At 38.7% G+C, this 27,727-nt stretch overlaps 1 protein-coding gene across 7 annotated transcripts in view; it reads left to right on the forward strand.

The window, feature by feature from the left end:
• The window catches only part of BBX (BBX high mobility group box domain containing), a 279,825-nt gene that overhangs the window by 156,644 nt on the left and 95,454 nt on the right, over positions 1-27,727 (forward strand). For all 7 annotated transcript variants that reach the window (XM_061194151.1, XM_061194153.1, XM_061194152.1 and 4 more), the window contains one exon: positions 24,704-24,874. In XM_061194151.1, coding sequence (XP_061050134.1) covers positions 24,713-24,874 — 162 coding nt within the window. In that variant the 5' untranslated portion in view covers positions 24,704-24,712. The remainder of the gene's footprint in view (positions 1-24,703; positions 24,875-27,727) is intronic.

A 27,727-nucleotide genomic window follows, 5' to 3' on the forward strand; every position in this document is an offset into this window, starting at 1 on the left:
AGCTTAGCGTAGCATCTGTTTATAAGTTGTGGCATCTGTTTATAAGTTAAGTTCTCAGTGTTGAATGAATTTGTTACTTTTTTGACTATATGAGGTTAATGATTAGTAGTTGTTAATTATAGTTTATTTCAAGTTGATTTGAATACTTACATTCCGTGACTAATCATAACGATGATAATAATAGCAAACTCTCATATACACTTACTCTATGCAAGGTTCATACATATACACTTACTATAAGCAAGGCAGTAGTCTAAGCAGTTCATGTATATGTATATATAAAGAAATTGGTTTAATTCTCACAATGTGGTACGACTGTTGTTCCCCTTTTTATAGAGGAGGATGCTAAGGCACAAAGAGGTTAGGTTACTTGCTCCAGGTAACACAGTTAATTATTTGTTGATCGAGATTTATGAATCCAGGAAAAAACAGGAGTCCACACTGTTAACCTTTCTGCCAAACCACATGAAGCACTAGATATAGCCAAAGTGGAATTAGGCTGGATGGTCTGGGATTTCTTTCAAAGTTGTATTTAAGGGCTTCATTAAAAAAAAAAAAAAAAAAAAAAAGACTAGAAATCTAAGTGGCTTCTTTAAAATTGATATCAGTATCATCAGATTTTCTTACTGAACGCGCGATACTGGACATTGTAAAGTTCTCAATATAGATTAGAGTTATGCTACATAGCAAATATTTTGTGAAGATGATACAAAGATACATAATTTTTAACTTGTTTGGAATTTATAGACCATGGTAATAATTTAATGTATATTACCCTGAATTTAGGCTCATGGAATTTTCCGGGCTTTGATTCAGGGCAGGCATTTAAAGCAGAAAGTCTGGTAGCAATGAATAGCACCAGTAGGAAAGTCAGATCTGAGTCCCAGGGATCAAGGAAGGCTGGGAGGAACAAGTGTAAAGCAGAGCGTAATTTAAGATTTCAGATGCTTCCTGCTGAGCCCGTAAGTGTTACTGTGCCCAGAATGCCGTCACTGACAAGCGAGTCCTATTTTTGGATGATGGAGGGCCGAAGAAGCCAGACTTGCTCATTGGCCACATGGGACTGTTTGGTTCTGAGGAAAGTCTAGAAAAGTTGTTTGCAGAGCAGAGTTGAAGGGTGGCATAAATGAACACATCTGGCTTCCCTGTTTTAACTAGAGCTAACCCTGAGCAGACTCCTTTACCATCTCAAGGAATATCTCTTCCCAAGGCAAAATATCGTGAAATCCAAATAGGATTCCAGAAGCCAAGGAGTACAAGTGGTGGTAGACATGCAAAAAGCAAGGGTGAAGTGGTTTCCAAGTAAAATGAGAATGTTGATTGGCCTGACTCTGGCGACAGAGCCAAATTACGAAAACATTAGGACTTGCTATACCTGAAGGAGGCTGGGTTTTCAGTCAGAAACCACTAAAACCACTATTTATGTAATATTTATAGGAGACCATTTGTGATTCTATTGAAGTACCAGGTCTTGCTATACCAGTTTTTAAAAGGCCTCTAAGCTGTTGACGGGTCCTGTAGGACCTGCTGCACATGTAAATAAGGCAGGCACTCATGTTTCAACTTCTATGTAAGTGATTATTCAGTTCTGACAATGAAAAAAAAGTAGAGATTTACAATTCTGAAACGAATTAATTTCATTAATTGAACAAGTTGGGTCTTTGTCGCTTTTCAAATAACTGACTAGAGGAAGCATGATTGTAGTGCGAATAAATAATGCTTTAGAAACCTGTTTTGACAAGGTTAAATCAGTTTAGATATCTCATATGTAATCAACACAGATAGACATGGAAATATTAACTGACATAGAAGTTTTATGACATAAGGGTTAATGGTCAGAGGTTCATAGAAAATATTCAAGCTGACCAAGGACACCTTAAGAATATAGTGTAGGTGAGCCTTGCGTGTTCCTGAAAATGGAAGGGGTGGGGTTGGGGTGATGGAGGTGTTAGTGAATGCAGTCATTCATGGGCTCTTCATGTGGGGAGAGCCCTATGAAGCTTGTTTTTTAGGGAGTTTAAATTATCTTTGTGAATTTTTATATATAGGGTTTATTTAGAGCAGTGATTCTCAACTGGCGGGGGAGGGGGTGCGGATCATAGTACTCCCTCCAGCCCCTCACCTCGGGAGTGTTTGGAAAGTTGTGGGACATTATTTTTCTCAGCGATTGGGGAATGTTACTACCTGAGATTGAGGATGGGGATGAAAGGATGGGAAAGGAGCTAAGATGTATGTTGACTCAGCAGGGAGTGAAAACAATCTTGCCTAGTAAAGAACTGTCCCACCCAAAATGCCAAAAGCACCCTCACTAAGAAATGCTGATTTAGAGCAAAGGATATTCCTGTAAGTTGAGCAGAACCATATAAGTAATTGGAAGTTTCTCCTCTTCGGACTCTGAGGATGCATGCCACATACGTAAAGAATAAGGTGGATGGTACTATAATCCTGTAGAAATTCTGGAGGTTTCTATACTTACTATTTTATTAAGTTAAATTATCTTGTGGATACTTTTACTCAGTTTGCTTAACTGAGGGTAAACTTTTATCTCCCAGTCTCAGTAAAACTAACAGCGGGGATGCTGTAGATATAAATTCCCCAAATCTAACACCTGTTGGCTATAAAAGTCAATCTAGATCATGGAGGAGGCTGCACCTATAGCTACACCTAAATCATGTTCTCAGCAGCTACTGATCGTGTAATCAAATGTAAAATAAAATGACACATGTTCAGCATTCTTCATAACAGCACAGTGTAATGAAATCCAAAAGATAATTTGTAGTTAGTGAGGAGAAAAATCAAGCTTTATAATCGTACTACAGAAAAAACTAATTTTGTCCCTCTCTTTTTAAAAGCAGATGTTGAATAAGTTCTTGAAGATGTTAGGAACATGGATGGGGGGTGAGCAGGGGGTTGAAGGAAGGAAAGAAGCCTTAAGTTGCTAGAAACCTCTCATAAGGAAGGCACATTTACCAGCTTTCTTTCAGTGTTTTATGTTACTGAGATTACAGATGATTCACTATGATTTCTTGAGCCATTTCTGACATTTGTCTGCAAGTTTAGTTATTTCTAGGACAGTTCGTTCATTTGTCTTTCATTTACTGGATGCATTCTTTGTAGTCAGTATGCTTCAATCAAGTGTGGAAGACATGAAAATTTCTATCCAAGGTGATAAAGTCGCAGTAGCTGTGTGAATAAGATACGGCAGGGCCCAGGGAACACATTCTGGCAAACCAACTCTGGCGTTTGATCACCGTATGGAAATCACTTACGTTACCTGGAAATGAGACAGAACAATGTCTCTACTCTCCCACTAGACCCACAGCGGTGGTTAATAAGCTAGGATGCCTCTGGGATAAATAGACAATGGAATTTTTAAATTCACTCTTAATTAGCATATGGTATGTTGAGAGTCTGCTATATTTCTCTGTATGTAGTCAAATGCATGCTTCACTTCTTAATATTCTAACTATAAAACCTTCTACAGTAATTGAATTACAGACAAAAAGGCCCATTTGCTGTAGTTGCAGTCATTATGTAGTGAAGCAGTTAATTTTGAGCAAGTGTGAAAAGATGTCACATGGTCGCAGGCAGGATTAGAAAGAGAAAATGACTTTCCACTGCAGCTTATTGATTTGGTACCTCAGAAGCCTGCTACTTTGTTCTCTATTAAATTACATTTAAAATATCTGATTTTAAAACACCTTATTGGCTTTCTTTTTTGTTTATAATACATGTCAAAAACACTGAAAAGCATGAAGACAAAAATGGAAATCACCCTCAACGCATATACTACTCCATATCCATTGTGAACACAACATTTTGATGTTTATCCTTCCAGTGTCTTTTCTATGTATAGATACACTTCTACAGCTTGTTTTCTTCTAAATTAGAATTATGGGGTATAAATGTTGCTATAAATGAATTTAAGGAAAGGTGTTTTGTTTTGTTTTGTTTTGTTTTTAATTTCTTGATTACCTAATTCCTATGCCCTTTCTTGTTGAGAGTTTTCTTCCTATTTAGTGTTTTATTTGTATTTTACAAAGAGGGTGGGATTCAGGGTTTGATGCGCTCTGGAGCTGTACATTTTAGAAATGTATGCTTTTTTATGTGTGTTCCCTATATATCTGTAAAATCACTGCCATTTCGTAAGGATGGGAGGCAGAGTTTTCTTTTTCGGGGAAAAGAAAATGGCCATTTTGCTAGGGTATTGTCAGGATTTATTAATGACAACATTTGCCTGATGCTGACAGAGTGACATGATTATCGTTCCTTAATTCTGCTACCTAGGATGTTACTTGCAGATACTGTGAGTCACTATGTGTTCACATGCTTAGGTGGTTAATGCTACTTTCAAAGAGTCTCAAAAGTTAGATTTGGCTTTTGGGGTCATGTTCAATCGAAATCATATTTTATGAGAGCATGGAATACTTTACTATCCAAGTTCAGATAGCAGTTCTCTGGTATCTATCAATATATCAGCTCTACACTTTGAGAGTGTATGTATATGTGTATGTGTGTACGCGTGTGTGTGTGTGTGTGTGTGTGTGTGTGTGTGCGTGCGTGCGTGAACTTTAAAAGCATAGCTCTTTTCCATGGAAGGTGTTCTTTTTCTCATTGCCTGAAAAAGTCCTATTGTTGTAATGGGGGATTTTAACCTAGGATTACAAACCTTTCTTAGGGTTCAGTTAGATACTACTGTTTCTCTCTACTAATTGAGCTTTAAGGGCTATTAATTACCAAAGATAAGAGCTTAACCCCATAATTTTACCATGTTAATGTCTCTTGTTTCCTCCTTATATTAAGAGATCCACAACCAATAGCTGTTGAAGTTAAGAAAATATTTTTGAATAAATGGTACAATGCTATGGTATTTATCTCCCCTAATTGTTTAAAATGGACCATGGAGACACTAGGAATATTTTTATTGTTTTAAAAGAGACTTGCTTCATTATTGAAGCCACATATTACCATTAGACTTTTGCTGAAATAGAAAATGAAGGTTGAGAATGGATTTCATTTTAAAACCTTAAACAGTGTAGGTTTAAGGTCCTCAAACTTTTTTCTCATAGTTGTAATATACATTTTACTGAGATAATGGTCCCTGTCCAAGGAGATGCTGAATGACTCTCCAGGACAGTCCGACATCACACAGGTGGTCGGGGGATGCCGTTACTATGACAAGTCCTCATATCGTCAGAGCAACAGAACTCTCCCAGGCAGCAGCAGTGGCAGACCATAAGCAGCTACTTCTAGGCTGACGGCTAAAAGCTGATAACTCACATGATTGAATTTCAGGGAACATTTTTCCCATATTTGGGAGCAGGGGTGCCTAACTGAACTATCAGTGTCAGCTATGAACAGTGAGAAAAATGCTTTTCAAAGATCAAAGGCAGATATTGTACTTGGAATATTTTCAAGAAGAGTAACTTTGCAATTACAGATATACTTTTAACTGCAGTATTTTGTTATCTGTCTTCAAAGGAAAACTGCTTGTTGATAGTTAGGCTACTTCCTGCCTTTCATCTTTTTTTTCTGACTATGGACAAAGGGCGGGGGCCGGGGTCGGGGGGAAGCAGCACCATAGTAGTGGCGATCCTTTTTTATGAGTCGTTTTAAAACACCCGTAACTGATTTAGGTATTTTAGAAATTAAAATTGGCTCTCGTAGAAATGCAGTTCTAATTCTGTGGTAGGGTCACTGCAGATGGCTTCCACATAACTTCCTGCCAGATCAGGTCAACGGTGTAATCTTCAGAGAAAAAGGAGAATGGAAAATAAGAATTTACATGCTTTAGGAGCCAGGGCCTTATATAGATTGATAGGAGGCTGCCAAAGTGGAGAAGCAAGTTTTAAGAAATAGGAAACCGTCCTGACAGGAGACAGTATCCGACAGGGTAAAGATACTGATTTGTCAGCTTGACAGGTTCTTGTTCTTGGAACTGGTGTAAAGCTACCTCGATCCGCTTAACCAGAGGGTATTTAATCAGGTGCTTGCTGCAAGGAATGTTGAAGGTGGTAATTTGGGACCACATTAGGCTAGTTGCAAAGTCACACTTGAACAACGTAACCAAGATGATTTTTCTAAAAGAAATTGAAGGAAGGAGAGGGAGGAAAACTCATCCAGGATTGAAACTCATCAAAGTTGGCTGAAAATTACGTGTAAAAGAAACACATTTCCTTTCTTTCTCAGCCTTCATTTTTCTTCATCCGCTCTCGCCAGTGATGCATCTGTAAGAGGATAATGCAGGTTATCCTGCCATGAGTAATGGATCCTGATTTCCACTTTTCTGATTGCTTGCTATCTGCTGTAAGTAATGCCTTACAGAAGTACTCCCTTTGTCCTAGAGCATTTTGACTAATATTGTGTTTTGGGCAAAAGTCCCCCAAACCATGGAATCCTTCATTCACCTTTCCTGATTTTTGTCTTTATTGATTGATTTTCAGTTAACTCTCAGTGCAGGTTTTTGCTTTCCTACATTTTGCGGCCACTAGGTTTTTTTGTTGGTATGTACTTTTTCTTTGAGATATTTTATTCTTTCAAATAGCAAGGAACCTGGAGAATTGTAAGTTGCTCTCAAACAGATCATTTCTTGGCTGTTCCATTCTGCAGTGATTTCTTTCATTAGGATAATAGAATAAAATTGCCCTTTAGAAGCTTTGCCTATATTGATCCAGTTCATTTTTATAGGCTGAAAGTGGAGGAAGAGAAAGAAAGAGTTCATTCTGTTATTTGATTGTAAATAAATCTGGCAATTCTGAATTTTTTAAATGGCGGTTTACTCATTTGTCTTACTAATAATACAACTTTAAAGCAATCTCAGGTTTGTAATTCAGTGAACAACAAACCAAAAAACCCTAATAATGATAATAATTTGCTCAAAAGGGACCAAACTTTATACCAACTCAGATAATAAGAAGATTTAATTTTAAACCCAACCTTTTGTGAACTTACGTTTACAGATCTTTAAATTGATGGGGTTGGTCTGTGATTTCTAAGGTCCCTTTCAGTTCTAATGTGCAGTTTTATTAGCCAACCCAAATTTATATCTCGTAGAATCCAGTGTCTAGAAACAACCATGAGAAATCTTCTGGTTTGCCTCTCTCCATTTTAGCAGTAGTAGAGTCCAATTTTAACCATTCTTCCCCCCACCCCGTTCCCTTTTTAATGTGTTTAAAAGAATTTCATCTTTTTTTGATGATAGGTACCTGGCCAGTAATTTCTGACTGCAGTATGTTTAGGGAGCATTCCAGACAGGACTTGAGAATTATAGTCACAGAATTCCCAAAGTTCGGTAGTGGTTGTGGTTCAGATACTGTCACATTTATGAATGAAGTAGTTATAGCTCTTGCACCTGTTGCACCTCCCACATACTTTGCTTTATCCTACCCAGGGTGTGAGATTTGTAGTAACAGAGGAGAAATTAGGATTTAGGGTTCCATATAACCGTTTGGTAGCAGAGATACCTCTTAGATGAATCTCAGAGTTTTTGAAAGTTGTTATAACATGTGGACTCCAGGATATTTGGGGAATACTAAGTAAAGCAAGTTTTAGTTATGAAATACTTAACTAATCAGCCAAAGAGTGGGGGGAAAAAATCACCCAACAAAATATTTATCTGGATTCTGTGTGTTAATATTTACTTCTTATATAAAAATCATTCAGTGAACTCAAGGATATTTAATAGTACAACTCTTATAAACTACCGAGGTAAGGCAATGATTTAATTGTGGTGCAGGCTCATAATGCTAATTACAGGGAAGTTAAACTATACTAAGTCACTTTAGCAGTACATGGTGCATGTCACTTGAAAAAGAAAATCACAGGTTAAAGCTGACAAAGGTAATCATCATGTGTTTTACTTCTGAGGCCCTCTTGATCTTCAGAGGACTCAATAGGAACCTTTTTAGTTTAATCCCATTTTAAAAAATGCATTGCGACAACTGCAGAGTTTATCATTTTCCCAAATGCTTCTAGAGCCATCTATGTATGGACAAGAAGTATTGAACAGCAGTGTAGTATGGCAGCTGGACCACTTGAGTCTGAATCCTGGTGTCCATTGTACCAGTTTCCTGGCTGTTAACCCTGGGCAAGTTTCCGTCTGGGCCTCAGCTGCTTTATCTGTAAAATGTGGATAATTAGGCTTCCTACTTCCTAGAGTTGTTTTGAGGATTAAATGAACTAATGATTGTAGTTAGAATAGTGTCCTGATGTATGATTAAGTCCAGAAAGAAAATGATAAAAGGCATACTTTGTGCACATGAAAATTCTATTTTCAGTTTTAAATTACAAGTCTTTCCTTATTTACAATAAAAATGTAGTTAACTAAATTGAAAGTAAATGTCTGAAATGGAAGTGTTTATTGTTTCTATTACACAGCATCCTTTTTGACTTTGTAAATCCTAAATATTAGGTATAACATATTTAAATGGATATATGATGACTAGATTTCTATTACTATAAACCTGTGGTAATTTTTAGGTAGAAAAATAAACGTTTTAAACTGTCTGGAAGTTAGGTGTTGAAAGAATAGTGACAGTAGTTGCCTGGGCTTGGCACAGTTAATAATTTAGCACTTTCAGTGGTGAAGGACAGCCCCCTTTGTCTACTGTTCATGTATTAGGTACCTATAATTCCCCATTAATCTTTCCATCACCAGGGAGCTCTTCATTGTTCCAGCTCGTTCCCCTCTTGGCACATGAATGGTTTGGATTGATGTGAAGAGACCCAGGATTTAAAGTCTCAGATTTAGCCACATTTATTACCTGTCTGAGCTGCATATTGTGGTGTTCAAATTTTCCAGTGTCATAGGCAGAGTTTTGCTACAGATTCTCCAGGCTTATGTGATTCTTAATAAATGCAAAAGTAGGGCAAAGGTGATTTAATCCTAACCAACCTGTTAGCAGTCTGAATCTCCTGGTCTTTGAGAGTTTAACATCTCCATAAAAAAGCATACACTCAATTATTTATAAAGTAAAAAAAATTACTAGGGGCCTTCATGGCCTTGATTTGAAGCTATTAGAAATTGACTTTTTCTTTTAAGGGAAAAAATGCTTCCTATACACTCTCTAAAAAGATGTTGGGAAGTCTTATTTAAAAGTTGGAAGAGTTATTTTTCCTTAATATGGAATTCTAAGAAGCACATGGAAAATGTTTAAAATGTCAGTAATTAAAAACAACTTAATGAAGATATTCAAAATTGTATTCAATTTTCAAATTATAGAATCCAGTGTTAATTAATGGTAGAAGGGGTTGGCATAGACTGTGAGAAAAGCAATGTGGGAAGAAATATACAAAACAGCTGTTTTATTTTTTAAAGACCTACCTATACAGGTGAATTGTCACCAGTGTAAATGCTGTGTGAGGGGCTGTGAAAGCTGATTTATTGTGTCTTTATCTTCCTGGTAGGAGACGAGAGAGGGGAAGGAAGGCCTATATACAGGAGCGGGGGGACTCTGCAGTACAGCCTGGTCTCAGCTGGAGACATCGAGGCAAAAATCATAGCAGAGAATGGTAATAATGGGTCTTCAAGGTCATCTAGACCAAGGTTCTGATGCTTGAAGACCTTCCACAGTTTTCCTACTTAATCAATTGCTAATTTTGTCCTTGATTCGGGTCTGGTATTGAATCTTTCTCTTTTTGTGAGGTGAAAACCAGGACTAGATGCTGGGCCTCCTTACTCTGAATCTGCTACTATTACTGGTTCCATAGTTCCCATCTTCTCTCAGTGCAAAAGCTCTACAAGCAAGAGAAAAATGAATATGAGAAGCATGAAAATATTACTACACTTTACACCTGTCTCAGATCATCATTGACCAGTTTCTGTGTGAATGCCAACAAAATTCCAGTTCTGTGTTCCCTTAAGCATCACTTTTTCCCATAAGGTGCCAGCCAATTCTTCTTAAGTCAAGCCTGAGGTTTCAGGAATAGCCAGCCACCTGACTTCCTTCCAGCTACCTCATCCTGTGGAAAGTTGCAGACCCTACCCCAGTCTTAAATAACAAGACAACGAGGATCTGAATAGTTGTTTTCAGGATCTTTTCAAAGGGCTATTTTTGCTGGTGCCCAGAGTAAGAGAAGCCAGGTGAGAGCTGGCAAAGTTTGCAGTGACAGGGAAATCCCAGAACCTGGAGTTCACCCCTGGCAGTGTCCTCAGTGATGTGGGTAAGTTTAGCCATTAGTTAAAGGGTTAACACTGGGACGAATTGGAATCATCAAAGTGAATAAAGAGAATTGTCTGAATTCTCCAATGTCTATTGTAATTGCCAAGTATCTGGGTGCCGAGAATGTCTTATTATTGCATATTAAATATTCCCTAATCGTTTGGACCATGTTTATTGCACTCTATTGTGTGCTGTCTAGTTCCCAAATTGTTTCATTATTATATAGCTCTTATCTCAACAACAAGTCCTTTACTGGTCCAACTCATCTTTTATAATCAGTATCATCTCTCTTAATCCTAGTGCATTAGTAGGTCCTTAGAAGGTTGATTTGGGATCAGGAGGTCTCCCTAGAGGAGCAACATAAGAGCTGTGGAGGAATTTGCCTACCTCTCAGGAACAGATTTGGTAGTCACTGAATCCAGACAGCTGGGATAGCGCTGCAAGCAGAATTCTTTGACTCCTCAATGAGGCTTACCTTCCAGTTTGAGAAATGCTTTAATAGGATATAAATAATGTGCCTGATATTTTCTGTTAGCTTGTGACTTTGGGTACACATCAGACAATGACAGGTTTTATTTATTTTTTTCCCTAAAATCGGAGTGAGCAAGCATATTTTATTTACTCCAGTTGGTTCTTTTTCAAATTCTTGCCCAAACTTACTTTTATTCTAAAACTGTATATATTATTACATATTTTAAAATCCAGTAAATACTTGGACATATGTAAAAAACCCTTTTTGAAATAAATGTTCTGAATTTTTGTTTATACTTAAAAATATTTGCAATAACCACAGGAAGTCTTATGCTGCTCTAGGATTATATGGCAGATTTGTAGTGCCCTTCCCTTACAGGTTGTGTTGTTCATGGAAATGACAAGCTTTCATGGTATGTGTTAAACTGTAACCTGCCTATTGTGTTCAACGTAGAATGCTGAGTTGAGTTGAGAAATCATGTTGTTTGTTGCACCCTGCCTCTCAGAATAATTAGATGGAGATGCACGTGCTCTCCATCAGTAAAGCATATTTGTTTTGAAAGACACAGCACTCATGGGCTATCAGTCATAACTACTTCTGAGAGCACTTTAGGAGCTGCAACATCAATATTTACAAAATGCAAAGTGAAGCAAAGTACGCTGAGTCACAGATACGTATGCTTTCTTGTTCCCTGATTCCCTCCCTTCCCCAATGTATGTAGTATGTCTAAATCCATACAAAGGACTATTTTGAAATATGACTGGAAATTTGGGAATTCTCTAGCTAAGTAAATGCTAAGGCACTAAAAAAATGCTTAAAAAGGCTTATGAAATGGAATTACTTTTCCTCTCAAAATAAATGTATTGACTGAAAGCTAAAATCAGTGATGCAGTTAAGTGGAAGAAAGTAGTCGTGCTTTGGGATTAAAGTCAGAGCCTTTAGGCTGTGTCCCTGTTTTGCCCCTTGATGACATTGGAAAAATTATGTAAATCTGAGGCTCCTCTTACTCAGCTGTAAAGTGGGCTTAATTACACCCACTTAACAGGATTGTATAATATTAAATAAATTAATATATGCAATACATGCTTTGTAAGTTACAACGTGGTTCATGATTGGGAAGTAGCAATTAAAGTATCCAGGAGGTTTTTAGAGCAGCACTGATTTTTCTTATTAGAAAATATATTTAGAACTTATTAGTGAAATGTACCCAAATTTCATATTATAAAGAGCTTTATTATAATAATCAAAACAGAATTTCTTACATATGTCAGCAAAGTAACTTCCATCTTTGAAAAAGGAAGGTGAAAGAAAAAGTAGTGTGGGCATATGGGTAGCACTGTGTAGCCCCTGTTGTTGACTGTATATTCTGCCATTAACTCTTGCTGCTGTGACAAATCACTATGTGTATGAGTGAGGCAAGCTCCCTCCTGCTTGCCCACTCTACATAATGCCGTTCATGTAAATATGGAAGGCTTAGTTAGATACTCGTTGCAAAGTACTGTGGAGATTCCAGGTAAAAAGGAACTGAATTAATGAGAAATGGTCTTAGTAGAGTTAAGAATCTTGCTTAAGGGCAAAATGACACTAAATTTGAAAATTCAATACTTGGAAGACTGCTTCTCCCTAAAATCAGCTAATGCCATGCCTTAATGATGTAGAAGAGCTTCTTAAGTGATTTTCCAGGTTTATTTGGTTTATAATTTTTTATAGAGGAGCTTTTGTTTTCTTTATAGTATAAAGCATTGCCTTTTTATTTAAATAGGATGCTAGAGGATAAATATCTGGCCAGCAGAGGGAGCAGACTTATGTAAATTAGGTTGTAAGAAAAATATTACAGGATGCCTCAGTAAACATGTATTTTGTGGGTAACGTCCATTCTCATACTGTGCACTGAGAGAAAAATGGAAGGAAAGAAGACTGAATTTAGAGTCATCCTAAAACATCTAGCCATTTATATTCTCACTTTGGTAGTTTTCAAAAGGGAAAAAACGCAAGCAAATGGTATGCAAATAGGAACTTGTTTTGTTAATTCTATGAAGTGAAGAACTTTTTAAAACAAATATGAATTTAATACATTTGGTAAATTAAAAAAAGCTTTCAGTACTCGGCACTGAAGTTAGAGCACATGCAGACCAAACATTTTAAGAGACTATAGCACCTGAAAGGAACATAAATGGAATGTATAATGCTCTGAACAGGGCACTGTTATGACTCTGAATCAGCAAATAAGCACTTTTGTATCATGTGTATTAAGTCAGAAAATTGGAATATATTTAAGGAAAAAATTTCACCAAGTGTGAAGCAAGTATAAAACAAATGGTTTTCTGCTTAACTCTAAACGGAAACTATAAATGTATCATAGCTCCCTATGTATTCTAATTAATTTCCTTGGCAAATGTGCAGTCTGATATAACATCATTAAGTTAATGCATTTTCAAGCACTTTTCATTAAATACATAATATATTCAAGACAGTAGTCCAAGCATTTGGGAATATATAGATAAGGAACATCCTACCTTCTTAAAATGTGTGATCTGGTAAATGACAAGTTAACTCAGTTCCGGTGTGCCACAGTGTAAAGCAGGTGGGCATTGCAGAAGCTAGGATAAGCTGCTTCAGTAAACACTGTAACTATTAAAATAAGAAATACCAATTCTTTTTTACATTGTGGAAAAATAGTTTTGCTTTGTAACCATTAAGACTGAGAAGTTTTGCTTTATTAAGTAAACTAAATTTAACTGTAACTTAAGATTATTTGCCATCTTTTTAGAGTAAAGAACAGTAGCTTAGGAAAAAGAGATTTCCATCTAGAGGTATCATAGATTGTTGATTCTTAACTAGAACCATTGTTTCTGGTGTTTTTTTTTAAGTCATAATTAGAGATCAGGATGGTGAAAGACATCCAGACCTTTTTATTAGTTTAGAAAACGTTTTAAGTTAATATAAATGAAAAAATAATTTTTTAAACTTTGATTATTTTAGATGGAGTTTAATATATTTGATTTTAAAAATATGCATGCTCATTCTTACAATTTAAAGGGCTGTATGTAAACTGGTGCACAGAAGATTAAATAGCGTTCAGTGATAGGTACAGGAGAAAAGGGAATAGATAATTATTTCTCTTTATGAGGTCAAAATTATTCATTGAGTCATTTTGACATTTGTTGCCTAGAAACTAGTATTTCCAAACAAGTAAAATTGCCAGGTGTTCTGGTTTGTAGTTTGAGAATGCTATTTGAAGTTGGTGCAAGGAACTTCTGAGATGGAGGGTCACAGGGCAGGAAGAAAGAGCAAGGCATGGTGAGGAAGGAGCAGAAAAGAAGCAGTGGCAAATGAGAAGCAATAAAGGTGACAGGAAGAGACTGCAGGGAGCAGACCTGAACAAGTGTTTGCCCACAGTGGGCCCGGCTCTGTGTCAGGCCCTGCAGATACTGTGGTGAACATTATACAGCCCTCGTTCTCTGTCAAAGCCAAGTGGGATATACAGAGGGAAACACACCGTTTCATTGGGGGGTGGATATTGAGTACAGGGTACTGTGGAGACACCTAAGAAGCACCTCTTTCTCAGACTAGTAAGGGCCAGTGGGGGCTTATGTGAGATCCGAGCTCCACTGTGAGGAGACAGTAGTACAGATGCGAAGAGGTGAGAGTCCCTGGTGAGTTCCAGGTGATGGCATGTAACACAGGGTAGGTAGAGCTTTAAGAGTGAGAATTGAGCAAAGAAACGTGAGCCGTAAAACTAAGTAGGGACGAAGTTAGGAAGAGTCTTGTGTGCTCTATGAAGGAAGAGGTTTGGACGTCTTCCTGAGTACGTTGAGGGACTGACTATTAAAGAGATTCATGCAGGAGAAGGGCATGAGCAGATATTTGTAGTGTGGAGAATTGAAGTCAGCATGGCTATAGATAAGAAGACCAGACCGCTGAGCCAGTATGGGGGATGGATGGGAGCAGACCATGCATGTAACAGGTGGAGGGGACAGAACGTGGTGAGAGATCAGGTGTCGGGGCTAGGAGCCATTTGCAGTGATTTGAACTTACGGTGAGAAAGTAGAAAAGATAGTATATGTTTTCCAGATGTTTCTGTGAAAGGAAGGAATGTCTAGTTCCTATGCACCATGCGGGCTCTGGCATATTTCCCACGGATATGGTGGAGACAGAGGGCTGGCCCAGGCAAGGTGTTTTCTCTGAGAGGCTAGAAATCAAAGATGTAAGCATGAATCATTGAGGTAGAGAAGCCAGAGCCTGTGACACAGTTGGAATGAGCTGTGAATGCTTTCTAGGAAATTAATCCTGGGCTTTAGAACCAAGAAGATTAGGAAGGAAGTCAATAAGGGAAGTGGGAGGTGGAGCCTGTGAACAATCTTAGTACCAGGCAGGCCAGTTCTTCTTGGCTGCTAGTTTCATGGCTTGGGGTTAGGCAGTCTCCTGGCCTGATGGCTGGAGGCCAGTTTGTACCAAAAAAGAGGACTAGCTAAAGGAGGAGGAGGATTCAGAGAGGGCTTTAGACTTGAGATTGTGTACAGACCGAAAGAGAAGGTATTAACTAGAAGGAACTGTTGATAGTTCATCAGTAGTTCATCAAAGAAACTGAAAGGCTAATGGCCCAGGGTAGCAGGAAAGATGAGAAGCACAGACTGGGAGTGAGAGGAGGAGCTGACCTTGAAACTCTGCCTTTGAGATAAGGTAGAATAAACAAGTTTTGAAATTGGTAGGCAAGGTGGGACTTCGGGAGGGTCCACATATGAAGACCTTTCTGTTAACCAGGAGGCAAAGACATTTTCTTAGAATGACTAGGATTATGGCGGGAAGCTTGGGCTCTGGGGACAGAAGACCTAGGTTTGAATCCTGGCTCTGCCACATGCTGGCAGAATGGCCTTGGGCATGTTGTTTAAGCTTTGTCATTCCCAGCTGCTTCCTGTATAATATATGACCATTATAGTTCCTTTCTCCAAGAGGTATATGGAGGATTAAAGAAATTAATTCATATACAGTGTTTAGCAGGTAGCAAAGGTTTAATCAGGTTTGTTATTATTAGGAGGCAATATTGTATAATGGTCCAGAACCAGACTCCGAAGCCAGACTGGAGCCAGATACTGGCTCCACCAATTATGTGCTAGCAGTGTGACCTTGGACATTCTGTAATGTACAAACATAATGCATAGTTAATCAGGTGATCAGTAAATATGTATTCAACTTCATTGACAATAAATGACTCCGTGAGCTTGTCTTCTTGTGCTTCAGCTTCTTTCCAATGTGATAATTGTGTCCCACCATTTTGATACATATAATATTATAAAAACCTTTGTTAACAAACTAAACAAGGCAAACTATATGTTATCTGTGCCTCAGTTTTTTTCATCCATAAAAAGGAGATTATAATAGTACCTACCTCTTAGGCTTGTGGTGTGTTAAGAAAATTAATAAGTAGAATGCTCTTAGCTTCTGGCACATAGGAAGCAATATATACATAAGCATTATATATATAGAAGCATTTTATACATATATAACTATTATTACTACCCTAACTCATCATCATCAGTAGGGGTTGAGGAGAAACCAATAAGTTATAATGGGCACTGTGGGATTGGGTGGGACTAAGACACGTCAAGACTATGAACGAGCACTGAAGACCAACCTGAGATTGGAAAAGTTTGTAGTAGTGTGAGACCATGGGAGCAGCTGGCAGCTTGGGGATAGACTAGGAAAGAAAAAAGGTTAGATGAGTTCAGAGTTGAGGTTAATTAGCAGACCAGTTATGATAGGAAAAGAGAGCTAGTGAGCTGAAGGTGCTATGCTATTCTATTTTGAGAGAATAATGAGAGTCAGTAACAAATAACCAGAGAGGGGAATAAAGCTACGAAAATATGTTCTTAGACTAGTACTGACAGCTGTTTGGAAGTGACTTAGATTTCATTATATTTATTACATTGCCTTGTCAATTTGCCTGTTTCTCCCCTCCCCTCCCGAGCAACCCTTCTGGGTTCTTATTTTTCCTTCTCTGCATATTTTCTTTTCAAGCCTTATATCTCTTCTGCCTTCTAGCAAAACAATGTAAAGAAACAGCATACTAAGAAAGCAGAGAGGTATTGTTTCTGTGTTCACTTCCTCACGTACTCCCTGTCTAGCACGGGATGTTTGCTCTGACAGATCCAGAAAATATAGCATCTGGCATGTTCTTTACCCTCAAGGGTCTCTGTGGGAGGAGCTCATATGGAATCATTATACACATATTGTACGGGAAAATGATGATTGTTATACAATCAAGTGTCAAAAAATATGGCACAGCCATTAAATGTGGGTGGCCAAAACAGGTGCTCAGGGAGGAAAGAGACAGGAGCTGGGGCAAATGAAGATAGCTCCTCAGAAATGGGAGTTCAGAGGGACTTGCACAGAAAGTGAGAATGGGTGTGTGGGGTACAGTGTGCGGACCTGGGAGAGCTGAGGAAGCACAGGGCAGGTGCTGCCAGACAGGACGACACCAGCCTGGCAGGGGAGCAGAGGTGGCAGGGGCGATGGTTAAATGAGAGGTAAGGCTGTACACGTAACTCCCACAGTGCCATAGCTCAACATGTCATCAATACATGCGCGTTCAGCTGCATTGAGAATGAATGAGGAAGAGACTCCCGTGAGTTTGTCTTGTTGTGCATCAGATTCTTGTCGGTGGGATAAGTATGTCCTAACCATCTAATAAATGGATTAAAAAAAAGAAAAAACCTTTGTTAACTTAGAAACTAAAAGAGGCAAATGTATTATGCTAAGCCTGTTGAAGAGTAGGAATTTGGTGACTTTGTGATGAAGAATGTAAACGCCACCATAAAATTATAAGAAAACAGAGAGTTGGGCTTTTGGGGGAGGGTGGTGTGATGGGGAACATGTTCCAGCCTGTTACAGAACTCCTTGTGTAAGTAGTTTTTCTTCCCTGAGTCACTTCTTTTGGTGCCTTATCTCTTTCAAGGTAGCTGTTGTTTCTATCTGCAGCCTAGAGTAGCATGCATTTTGAGAACCATGTTAAGCTCTCCTAAGGCTAAATGTCAAGGAGTTGTAAGTATTAGAGATCTTAGAATACATATTCCTTCATGAGAGGACACAGGAACCAGAACTGCCAGTATAGCTAAGCCGTTCTTTAAATAGTGTGTGTCTTATTAGTATTCATGAAGAGCATGTAGATAACATCTTGACAGAGTTAAAGTTTCAACTTGAAGAGCTACTGCTTTTCAATAAGGAGTGCATTTAAAGACACTCTTTGCATGAATAGAGTGACTGAATTGCTTCTAAAATGAGAGTATTACTTTATAGAAAGATATTTTTCATTTAATCTGTCTACAGTTTAGAATTGTCATTAGAATTACAATAAATAATAATGATTAGCACTTGTAGGGCTTTAATCTTCAAAGAGTTTTAAAGTTAATCTAATTTAATTGTCGCTTGGAGTCATCAGAGAGGTACACTTACTTTTCTGCTGTGAACCATTGAAAGTGTTCACTTTCCAACCCTTCGGTGCTCCCTTTAGGTAGTTCCATGGCTCATAAGCTATTTGTTCTATGGGAAATGCCCAGAGCATCAACAGATGGAAGGCTTTATATTAGAGCTTCTTGTCCTAGGTGTGCATTTGGGCTCTTGAGTTGGGCTTCCTGCTTCTAGTGCCAGCTTCTCTGCTGCCAACTGTGTGACCTTAGGCAAGTGGCTTAACCCTCAGCTTCTTCAACTGGGATGCATAGTATAGTACCTGCCTCAAGGGTTCTTGTAAGGATTAAATGGGATAATGAATATTAAGTATGAAGCGATTAGTATTTAATAAATATTAGCTGTGTGTTAGTATTGTTTTTAAAATTATCCTAGGAACAATTCATTCTGGGAAGTTGTGATATGTGGTTAAGTGTTAGGTGAGGAAATTATAAGCCATAAATACCCTTTACAGTGACCGCTGTGTACCAGGCTCAGTTTGAGGTCCCGGGACAGAAGAGTAAGAAACCATGACGCCTTCCCTCTAGAAGTTCACAACCTATTTTGTGGAGGATAATGAGGACATAGATAAAACTAACTGAAACACCATGGTAAGTGCTTGACCAGCAAGCTCAAGTGTGATCAAAGAGCGATGGCATTTGACTTAAGGTTTTCACAGAAAGCTTTAGAAGGGAAGTGATATATTACCTGGGCTTTGGAGGAGGATGTCCGTTTTGGCAGAAAGTGGGAGAATTTTAGGGAGTGCGCGAGGCAGTGGAAGCAAGGGGTGTCGAGCGCAGCAGCACTCTCAGAAGGTTTTAAGCAGGTTGGTCCAACTTGTGGGAAGCCCTAGAGCTACCGATTTACCACCATTTCTTGGCGCTGATTTTTCATCTTCTCTGTAGATCCGAGACAGCTCTAAAGCTTTACAGTCTTAGTTGGACCCAGGAGAGGCCTTACTTGAGGTTAGAAGGCATGGCTGTCTGACAGTGAAATTTCGTGGGCCTCCCTTACCTTCCCCTGTCTCATTTGGTCTGCATTTCCATTAATATGATTTGAATGGGATTTTATTGGACATTTAGGAAACAGTTTAAACTCTAAAATACCCCTGTGACACAGTTAAATTTACACAGTGTTTTAAAAGCTAAAGTGTACTGATTGCCTAAGTTGTGAGACAAGAGGAAAGACTAGAGGATCTTACAGAATTTATGACTATGCCAAGGCCTTGTTTCTGACTGTATATCACTCAGACAAAAGAAAAGAAACTTTCCGTCTTTCTTTTTCAGTTGCTGAGGCTGGAGGTTATATCATCTGGGAAGCATGTGGACCACTGTTAAATGGGAGTCCTCTGTGCTGTCTCTTGAACTGCATCTTAGGCTGAGTTAAGCGAGAACTTGCTGCCTGTTAAACCCATACTCCCTCTAAAAAACTTGTGGGTAAAGGGAGGATTTACTAACATGGAGTGAGAACCTTCTAGATGCCAGGCTCTGTGCTGGGTGTTATATAAAAAGTGTTCTCACAGTAGAGCTATTACTTAGTTTTAATGTGTGGAAAGATCAGCAAGATGAATAACTTTACAACAAGCAGTTAGTGGTAGAGGCCGGATTCTAAAGGAGGCCTGTTAGGCTTCAGTGTCCATTTTTTTCTTTTGTTAAATGTGGTATTTACTTTGTCGTGTTTCTTCTATGATATTTCTTCTTTAAATTTCTCATGAAGTTTGACCTCAGTAAAGGTCTTCATGAATGGGCTTGCTGCATTTGAAGAATATAGATAAATGAAGTTTTTCCTAATTTATCACCAAGTTGATTTACATTTACTTCAGTATTATGAGTATCTAATTAGGGTAACTCATCTGGCAAAGAAAAGGGAACACATGGGTTGGTTTGTTTTTATAAGATAAGTAAATATTCAATACAGCTGACCCTTGAATGCAGGGGTTATATAGCTTTACAGTCACCTGCCTGTACCCATGGCTCCCCTATCTGTAGATTCAACCAACCATGGATCATGTAGTAATGCAGTCAGTTTTTATTGAAAAAAATTTGATGTATAAGTGGATGCTCACAGTTCAAACCTGTGTTGTTCAAGGGTCAACTGTATTTTGGATAAGGACCTTCAGCCTCCATCGTTTGATAATCTCAGCAACATAATTTTATGATATTGAGTCTTTCAAGTACAGAGTCCACTGGTAGTTGAATAACCTGATTTGTTATTCTACAGTTGTCTTGCAGAAAGGAAGAAGGACCCCTTTTGAATAAAGTCCCCCAATTGCTTCATTCATTACATATAGATTGCTAGCTTAATTTGCTCATGTTCCAGAACAAGAAGCTGAACTTTATAATGTGTGGGGGGTTTTTAGTGGCAAAATAATTACAAAGGTAGCCCTCTGTTACTGTCAAAAATTAACAAAAATTAACAATTTTTCCTCCTCATTTTTTAAAATATTTATTTATTTATTTATTCATTCATTCATTCATTCATTCATTCATTCATTTATGGCTGTGTTGGGTCTTCGTTTCTATGCGAGGGCTTTCTCCAGTTGCGGCAAGCGGGGGCCACTCTTCATCGCGGTGCGCGGGCCTCTCACTATCGCGGCCTCTCCTGTTGCGGAGCACAGGCTCCAGACGCGCAGGCTCAGTAGTTGTGGCTCATGGGCCTAGTAGCTCCGCGGCATGTGGGATCTTCCCAGACCAGGGCTCGAACCTGTGTCCCCTGCATTGGCAGGCAGATTCTCAACCACTGCGCCACCAGGGAAGCCCCTCCTCATTGTTGAAATAAGAAAAGCAATATGCTTGAGTCTCAAAATTCTGCCTTCTTTTCCCTTTTCTTTCTCAGAAGATGTTTTTCTTCATCTTTTCTTTCATTCTTCTCTCTTGCTTTCTCATTACTTCTGAATGATAATCAGGAGCATCATCCCCTCCCCCCCCCCCCCCACACACATTCTTTTGCCTTCTTTCAACAGTTTGAAAACAGATCCATGGTGAATTAAAAAGTAATCAGATAACTATAAGTTATTAAAATCTCTAGTTTATAGTTTGGGGTATTTCATGGGCATTAGGTCAGTTACACTTTTCTTGACTATTTTGTCCCAGGTTTACTATCTTCAATTCAGCTTTAATTCATACTAAAAATACTTACTTCCCCCCTACTTTGTTCTAGACTGTGCTAGAGGTTATCAATCTTATTTTTCGTACAGCACAGGGTTCGGTGGTTCTCACACAGAACATGCCACCCTGGCCTGCATTCAGTGTTATACATAGTCTTCAGACCTCCTTTTTTCCCACTCAGGAAGAAATATCTGAATTCACAGGAATGAGAGAGATGGGGGTTAATTTTGAAGCCATTCTACTGTATAAAAATAGTGAATTATCACCATAATTTAGCATGGAGTTTCATATGGTTGTTTATAACAATTCTCACAACTAACTGATCTTGATGTTCTGATAAGCCAGATGCTTCTATATAAAGATAACTAGTCTTGGATCATCAAGAAAAAGGCCTAGTGATGGAGGTAGGATGCACCCAAATAATTGTAATTCAAGGGAAAATGTGGTAATTGTTGTTAGCAATATAAAATCTTTCTATTGTATTTATGGGGATGGAGAGATTAATTTGGGGAGTATCAGAGAAGATATACATTATCGTAGTGCCGTAGCAGCTATGTGGAAAGAATCAGAACATTGAGGTGGAGGGAGGTGAATGTGGTTATTTTGAACCCCAAAGCCACATATACCATCCATTCATTTGATTCTTGATATTCTATTTTCTGTTTGAATATTGAAATTACACATAAATATATGCAAAGGCACATACACTTAAACACAGTTCACACATAATCAAATAGCATAATCAGAATCCTTGAGGCTAAATGATGTATTTTTCTCTGGGCACTGGCAATCACTTTGACCTCTCCCGTTGATAACAGCTTGCCTGACGTATAGTTTCCCATTAATTTCTTTTATTGTTTAAAAACTGTGTTATAAAATATCCGGTATTAAGACCCAGTATGGGTTTAATTACCACTCAAGCATCTCATCCTGAAGTGATTAATAAGCCACAAAAATAGCTGTTTCCTCTTCTCTCTATATAGCGTTGGTATTTTTAGAAATTGGGTTTTCCATGCCAAGTTTTATTCGTAGATAGACTGGGAATCGTTAAATGGTCTATCAATTCAAAGAAATCGTTGTTCCTTTATTATTTATTAAGAACATACCAGATAACTAATTCCATTTAGAGTTTTCAATAACTTCTACTCTTGAGGCAGCCACATGAATCATGTAATTGCTTCAGATACTCAGCAGAAGTTTCTTGCTAAAAAAACCACGGGAACATGTTTTTCTCACTTCCCCACCCTTTTTTTTTTTTTTTTTTTTGACTAGACACAGATTTTAATAATGAGGATTTTATCAAAATGAAGATTAAAAGATTATTAAAATGAAGATTTTATTGTAGTACAAGAAATAATCTGAACGTCTATCAATCATGGAATAATTGAGAAAATTGTGATATGTTCCTATTTTGGAATATTATATAGTTATTACAAAATGAGGATGATCAAGATGTATTGACTTAGAAGAGCATGATATTTTCAACTTAAAAGTTTTAAATGGCTGTGTTTACTGATATATTTGTGTATAGAAAAAGGTACAGAATGATATTGTCCTAAGGATATTAAAGTTGGTCAAAGGATAGGAAAACAGAGGAGATGATTATTAACAGAAGAGAATCCAGAAGTAGACTTATACACATGTGGTAATGTAGTATAGGATAAAAGTAGCATTTCAAAGGAATGGGGAAAAGCTGGATGATTTAATAAATGGTTTGGAACAGTTGGTTAGCTATTTGGGGGGAAAAAAAAAAGCTAGATCCCTCCCTCACTCCTTTGTCAGAATGAATTCCAGATTGATCAGTTATTTACATGATTTTTTTAGAATAATGAAGTCACGTAAGTTCTCAAAGGAAACATTAGTATTTTTCAATTTTGAAGTGAAGAAGACTTAAATATGACCCCAAACTCAGAAACAAGGAAGGAAGATTAAAAAATTGCTTATGTCGTATTGTTTTGAAGGCTTGAGAACTAGATGAATACTGAAACTATATGTTCATGGATCCTAGTGTCAGCAACATGGCATTAAAGGTTTATTGATAGTACTTTGCAAGTGTTTGGACCAATACAGATTTAAACTGACCAGAAAGACCACCACCCTGTGATTTTGGCAACGGCATTTACGTTTGTAATTGTCAGCATGAACCATTTAAGTTGATGGCATTTAACTGTATTGTTTCAGTTTTCACATGAGTATGTATAAAGAGTAATTTGTATATTAATGTTACTTCAGATGAATGAATGAAAAATATTAAATAATTTTGAGAAAGCATGTAAGAAACTGTGTATAATCTACCTTTGGGCTGTGGGGCTGGGCATGATGGAGAAGGTAAACCTCATTTTTTGTTATTTTCACCTTTATAATATAAATATGTAGTTTCTTTCATTGAGAAAAACTTTTAAAAATATTCACTGAAAAATAATTTAGAATTTTCGGCTTCTGAAAGATATTGTCAGATTCATAGCCTGACTATAGCCTAGCTATTTCAGCCAGTCGTCTTTTAGGGGAAAGAAGCCTAGAGAGCAAAACTTTGTTGCTGGATTGTAGTGCATATGTAATAGGGAGATGCAGAGATCTTTGTGATTTGTTGTATCACAGGCCGGTACAGAAGGGTGCTCATCCCACGAAGTGATTCATGCATAGACGGGATCCTTGGAGGGTGCACAGTTAGTTTTTTTTTTAAATTATTTATTTATTTATTTATTTATTTATGGCTGTGTTGGGTCTTCGTTTCTGTTTGAGGGCTTTCTCTAGTTGTGGCAAGCGGGGGCCACTCTTCATCGCGGTGCGCGGGCCTCTCTTGTTGCGGAACACAGGCTCAGTAGTTGTGGCGCACGGGCTTAGCTGCTCCGCAGCATGTGGGATCCTCCCAGACCAGGGCTCGAACCCGTGTCCCCTGCATTGGCAGGCAGATTCTCAACCACTGCGCCACCAGGGAAGCCCCCATGCACAGTTAGTTTTTGAAAAATGTGTGTCGTCTTATGAAATAGTTTTATTTTAAATCTAAAACATTTGATTCTTATAAGGCATTCATTTTACTTAATAATACTTCAGACTCAGATTTATCATAGTCTAGAATGTGAAATTCACGTAAATTATGATGATAAAATAGGAGCCATTGGAGAATGTAGGGAGGCCCACCTCTGTGAGCACCTTTGCTCCCCTGGGAGGCATATTTCACATTCCTCTGGTGGAAGACTTCGAGAAACACTATTTTGAGTAAATACGAACAGGTGACAGTAACTTGTAATCATCCTAACACTTTATTTGGGTTTTGAGTTCTGAAGTTATGAAATGGAAGGAAGCAGATTTCATAAAAGGCAAATTTTATTAGCAATTTAACCCACTAAAATGAATGTTTGATTATGTACTTAGTTCTTACTGAATCCAGTAAATGTCTAAGCTGGTAGATATTTTAATCATTAAAACTATAATCCAGTTAAAGTTAAGGAAGCTAAATAAACTAATTTTAATCAAATTTACTTTGATTTCTCTGTTTCTCCTTATTTTCATTACTACAGGTCACAGTAATGAAAGGCAGTAATAGAAATAAAGATCATTCAGCAGAAGGAGAAGGGGCTGGAAAACGACCAAAACGAAAGTGTCTTCAGTGGCATCCATTGCTAGCAAAGAAACTTCTTGACTTTTCAGAAGAGGAAGAAGAGGACGACGAAGAGGAGGATATTGATAAGGTAATTTCCTCCTTTTATTGTAGAAGTTTTAAGTTTATTTGACCATTCATTCTAGAAACTGCTGTGAACATGTGTGGTGCAAAGGAGGCATTTCTAGGAGTCTATATAACTTGAATCCTAGTTAACTACTTAATCTGCATTTTTATTCCAAATGTTGATGACTCTTAAAGTATCTGTAGTAGTAGTTTAAACTGAAACAGATCCTTCTTAAATAGTATTTCTGTCAATTAACTAATAATTGGCAGACAATATTCAAACGCAGTGAGTTCATAAAACTTGAGGTGCTTACCTGCACCCACCTGTTGCTCCTGGCCTCTCTTTCTTCCCTCCCAGCCTAGCCTCGCCACTGTAGGCAGGTTCAGAGCTGTTCAGGTCCTCATCTCTGAGGCCTCCAGAGCATCTGGCTGCTGTCACCCCTCCGTGCCTCTGTGCTCAGTCAGTCCTCCTGGTCCCCTCCTCTGGTCTCACGCTTGAGCAGCCGGCTCTTGCGAGAAAGTCACACAGCCGTGCGGCTGACTTTAGAAAGCCACACGTCCCTTCAGATCTTGGCATGACTGGTTCCTCCTCTTCGTCATTCAGGTCTCAACACAAGGACTACCTCCCCATCATCTCAGGTGTCCCTCCCACCCAATGCATTCCACGTCTGAGGATTTCCTCCCTCACACTTCTTCTTATTTGCCTTGTGTTTAGCTGTGCACTTGTTTATGTCTGCCTTCCTAGACTAGGCTATAGCTCAGTAAGAGCAGGGGTCTATGCCCTTCCTGTCCTCTTCTCCTTCCTCAAAGCCTAGAATGGTGGCTGGCACAGAGTAGATTTTGAATAGTTATATGCTCAGTAGAAGAATAGATGAGTACTGGACTTCCCTGGTGGCGCAGTGGTTAAGAATCCGCCTGCCAATGCAGGGGACACGGGTTCGAGCCCTGGTCTGGAAGATCCCACATGCCGTGGAGCAGCTAAGCCCCTGCACCACAGCTACTGAGCCTGCACTCTAGAGCCTGCGTGCCACAACTACTGAAACCCGCGCGCCTAGAGCCCGCGCTCCTCAACAAGAGAAGCCACTGCAATGAGAAGCCCGCATACCGCATCGAAGAGTAGCCCCCACTCGCCACAGCTAGAGAAAGCCCGCGCGCAGCAATGAAGACCCAACGCAGCCGTCAATCAATCAATCAATCAATAAAAAATAGATGAGTACTTATTATGTGTCACTACAAATTTTATAAACATGCTTTTACTATTCTTCAGGCCTTCGATATCCGTTCAGTCTTTTGTCCTAGGCTTGGGTCAGCTCCCTCTTCCACTCGTCTCAGCAGGAATTATAAACATTTTTTCCTGTTTCACAGACATCTTCTCTGGGTACTGTTTATGGTCTCCTCACTGTTGAACTTTTCTTCTCTTTCACAGAGAAAATAGAGGCCACCAGAAATGACTCCTTCAGCTTTCTCTACTTACTCATCTTACTCTTACCTCACTCCTTATCCATCTTTTCCTTTCCGTTTTCAGAGAAATGGTGTTATTCTTCCTGTTTGAGGAAATTGCCAAGTTTATGCTTATGCTTAATTTGATCTCTCTGACACATTTGCACCTGTTGATCACTTGGTCCTTGAAGCTGTCTGCTGTTTCCATGACAGCAGTCACTCACTTCTATTCCTCCCTTCCCAACTATACCATTCTAGTTCCTTCCAGTTGATGTCCCTCCATTATTCTACCTTCAAATGTTGATGTTCTGTGGGCTTCTTATCTTAATTCCTGTCTCCACCCTGGACCTTTCTCCTAAACTCTGGACTTGTATTTCTGACTGTTTACTTGACATATCCACTTAGATATCAAATCAGAATCTCAGTTTGAATGTGTTCAAAATGAAGCTTTCACTTTTCTCCTGCAAACCCCATCCTCCTACATCTTTCCTTTCTCAGTGAATGGCAACTCCAGCTGTCAAGTTGGTCAGACCTGAAACCTTGTCTGTTTTCTTTTGCTCATGTCTCGCATCTGTCCCTCCATCAGTAAATTCTCAGCCATACCTTCAAAATATGTTCTCAAGTTGACCCCTTGTTAGCAGTGTCACTACTGCTACCTTGATCCAAGCCACCACCAATGCTAGTGCAGATTATTGTATTCTGCCTCTCTCTCTGCCTCTGCTCTTGCCGTTCTACAGTCTGTTCTCAACAAAGCAGCCAGAGAGATCCTTCCAGAGTGGCAGGCCAGTTGTGCTGCTCTTCATCTTCATGAGGATGGGGAGTCCGTATGCTCACTGTTCTGTCTGCATCACCTAGAACAGTGCCTGCTCCGTATCGGGTGCCCAGTAAATAGTTATTAAGTGAAAGAATGAAGTCATCAAGTCCTGTTCTCTTTTTGGTCCACATTCAGAGATCTCACCCACACCCTTGGTCTTACTTCTTTATATTGGTACATCGGTTCATTATCCCAACTGGGACTTCTCTGCTAAGAGCCACTTCACATTCTGCCACCAGATCTAATTTCTCTCATTTGAGAAAAAGTGTTCTCTGTTGTGTATGAAGGAATCTTGCTGCCAAAGTTGGAAACACTCTTCCTTTTTCAACCTTTACATCCAGTTAGACACCAATCACTCTTGGTTCTACCTCATTAGTGAATATTGTTTCTGTTTTCAGTTCTCCATTCTCATGATTACTGCCTTGATTCAGCCCTGTCTCCATTCTCGCATGGACAGCTGGAATAAACTTTGAACTTGTTCCTCTAGTTTTGTTTGACTCTAGTTTTGCTACTGTAATTTATGCTCAACACTGATGACAGGAGTTCCCTCAAAATACAGATCTAACAATGTCTTTCCCCTGCTTAAAACCACTCATGGCTCTTCATTGCATCCAGCTGTGGTTT

This window comes from Eubalaena glacialis, chromosome 6, assembly GCF_028564815.1.
Source record: "Eubalaena glacialis isolate mEubGla1 chromosome 6, mEubGla1.1.hap2.+ XY, whole genome shotgun sequence".
NCBI classification, from domain to species: domain Eukaryota; kingdom Metazoa; phylum Chordata; class Mammalia; order Artiodactyla; family Balaenidae; genus Eubalaena; species Eubalaena glacialis.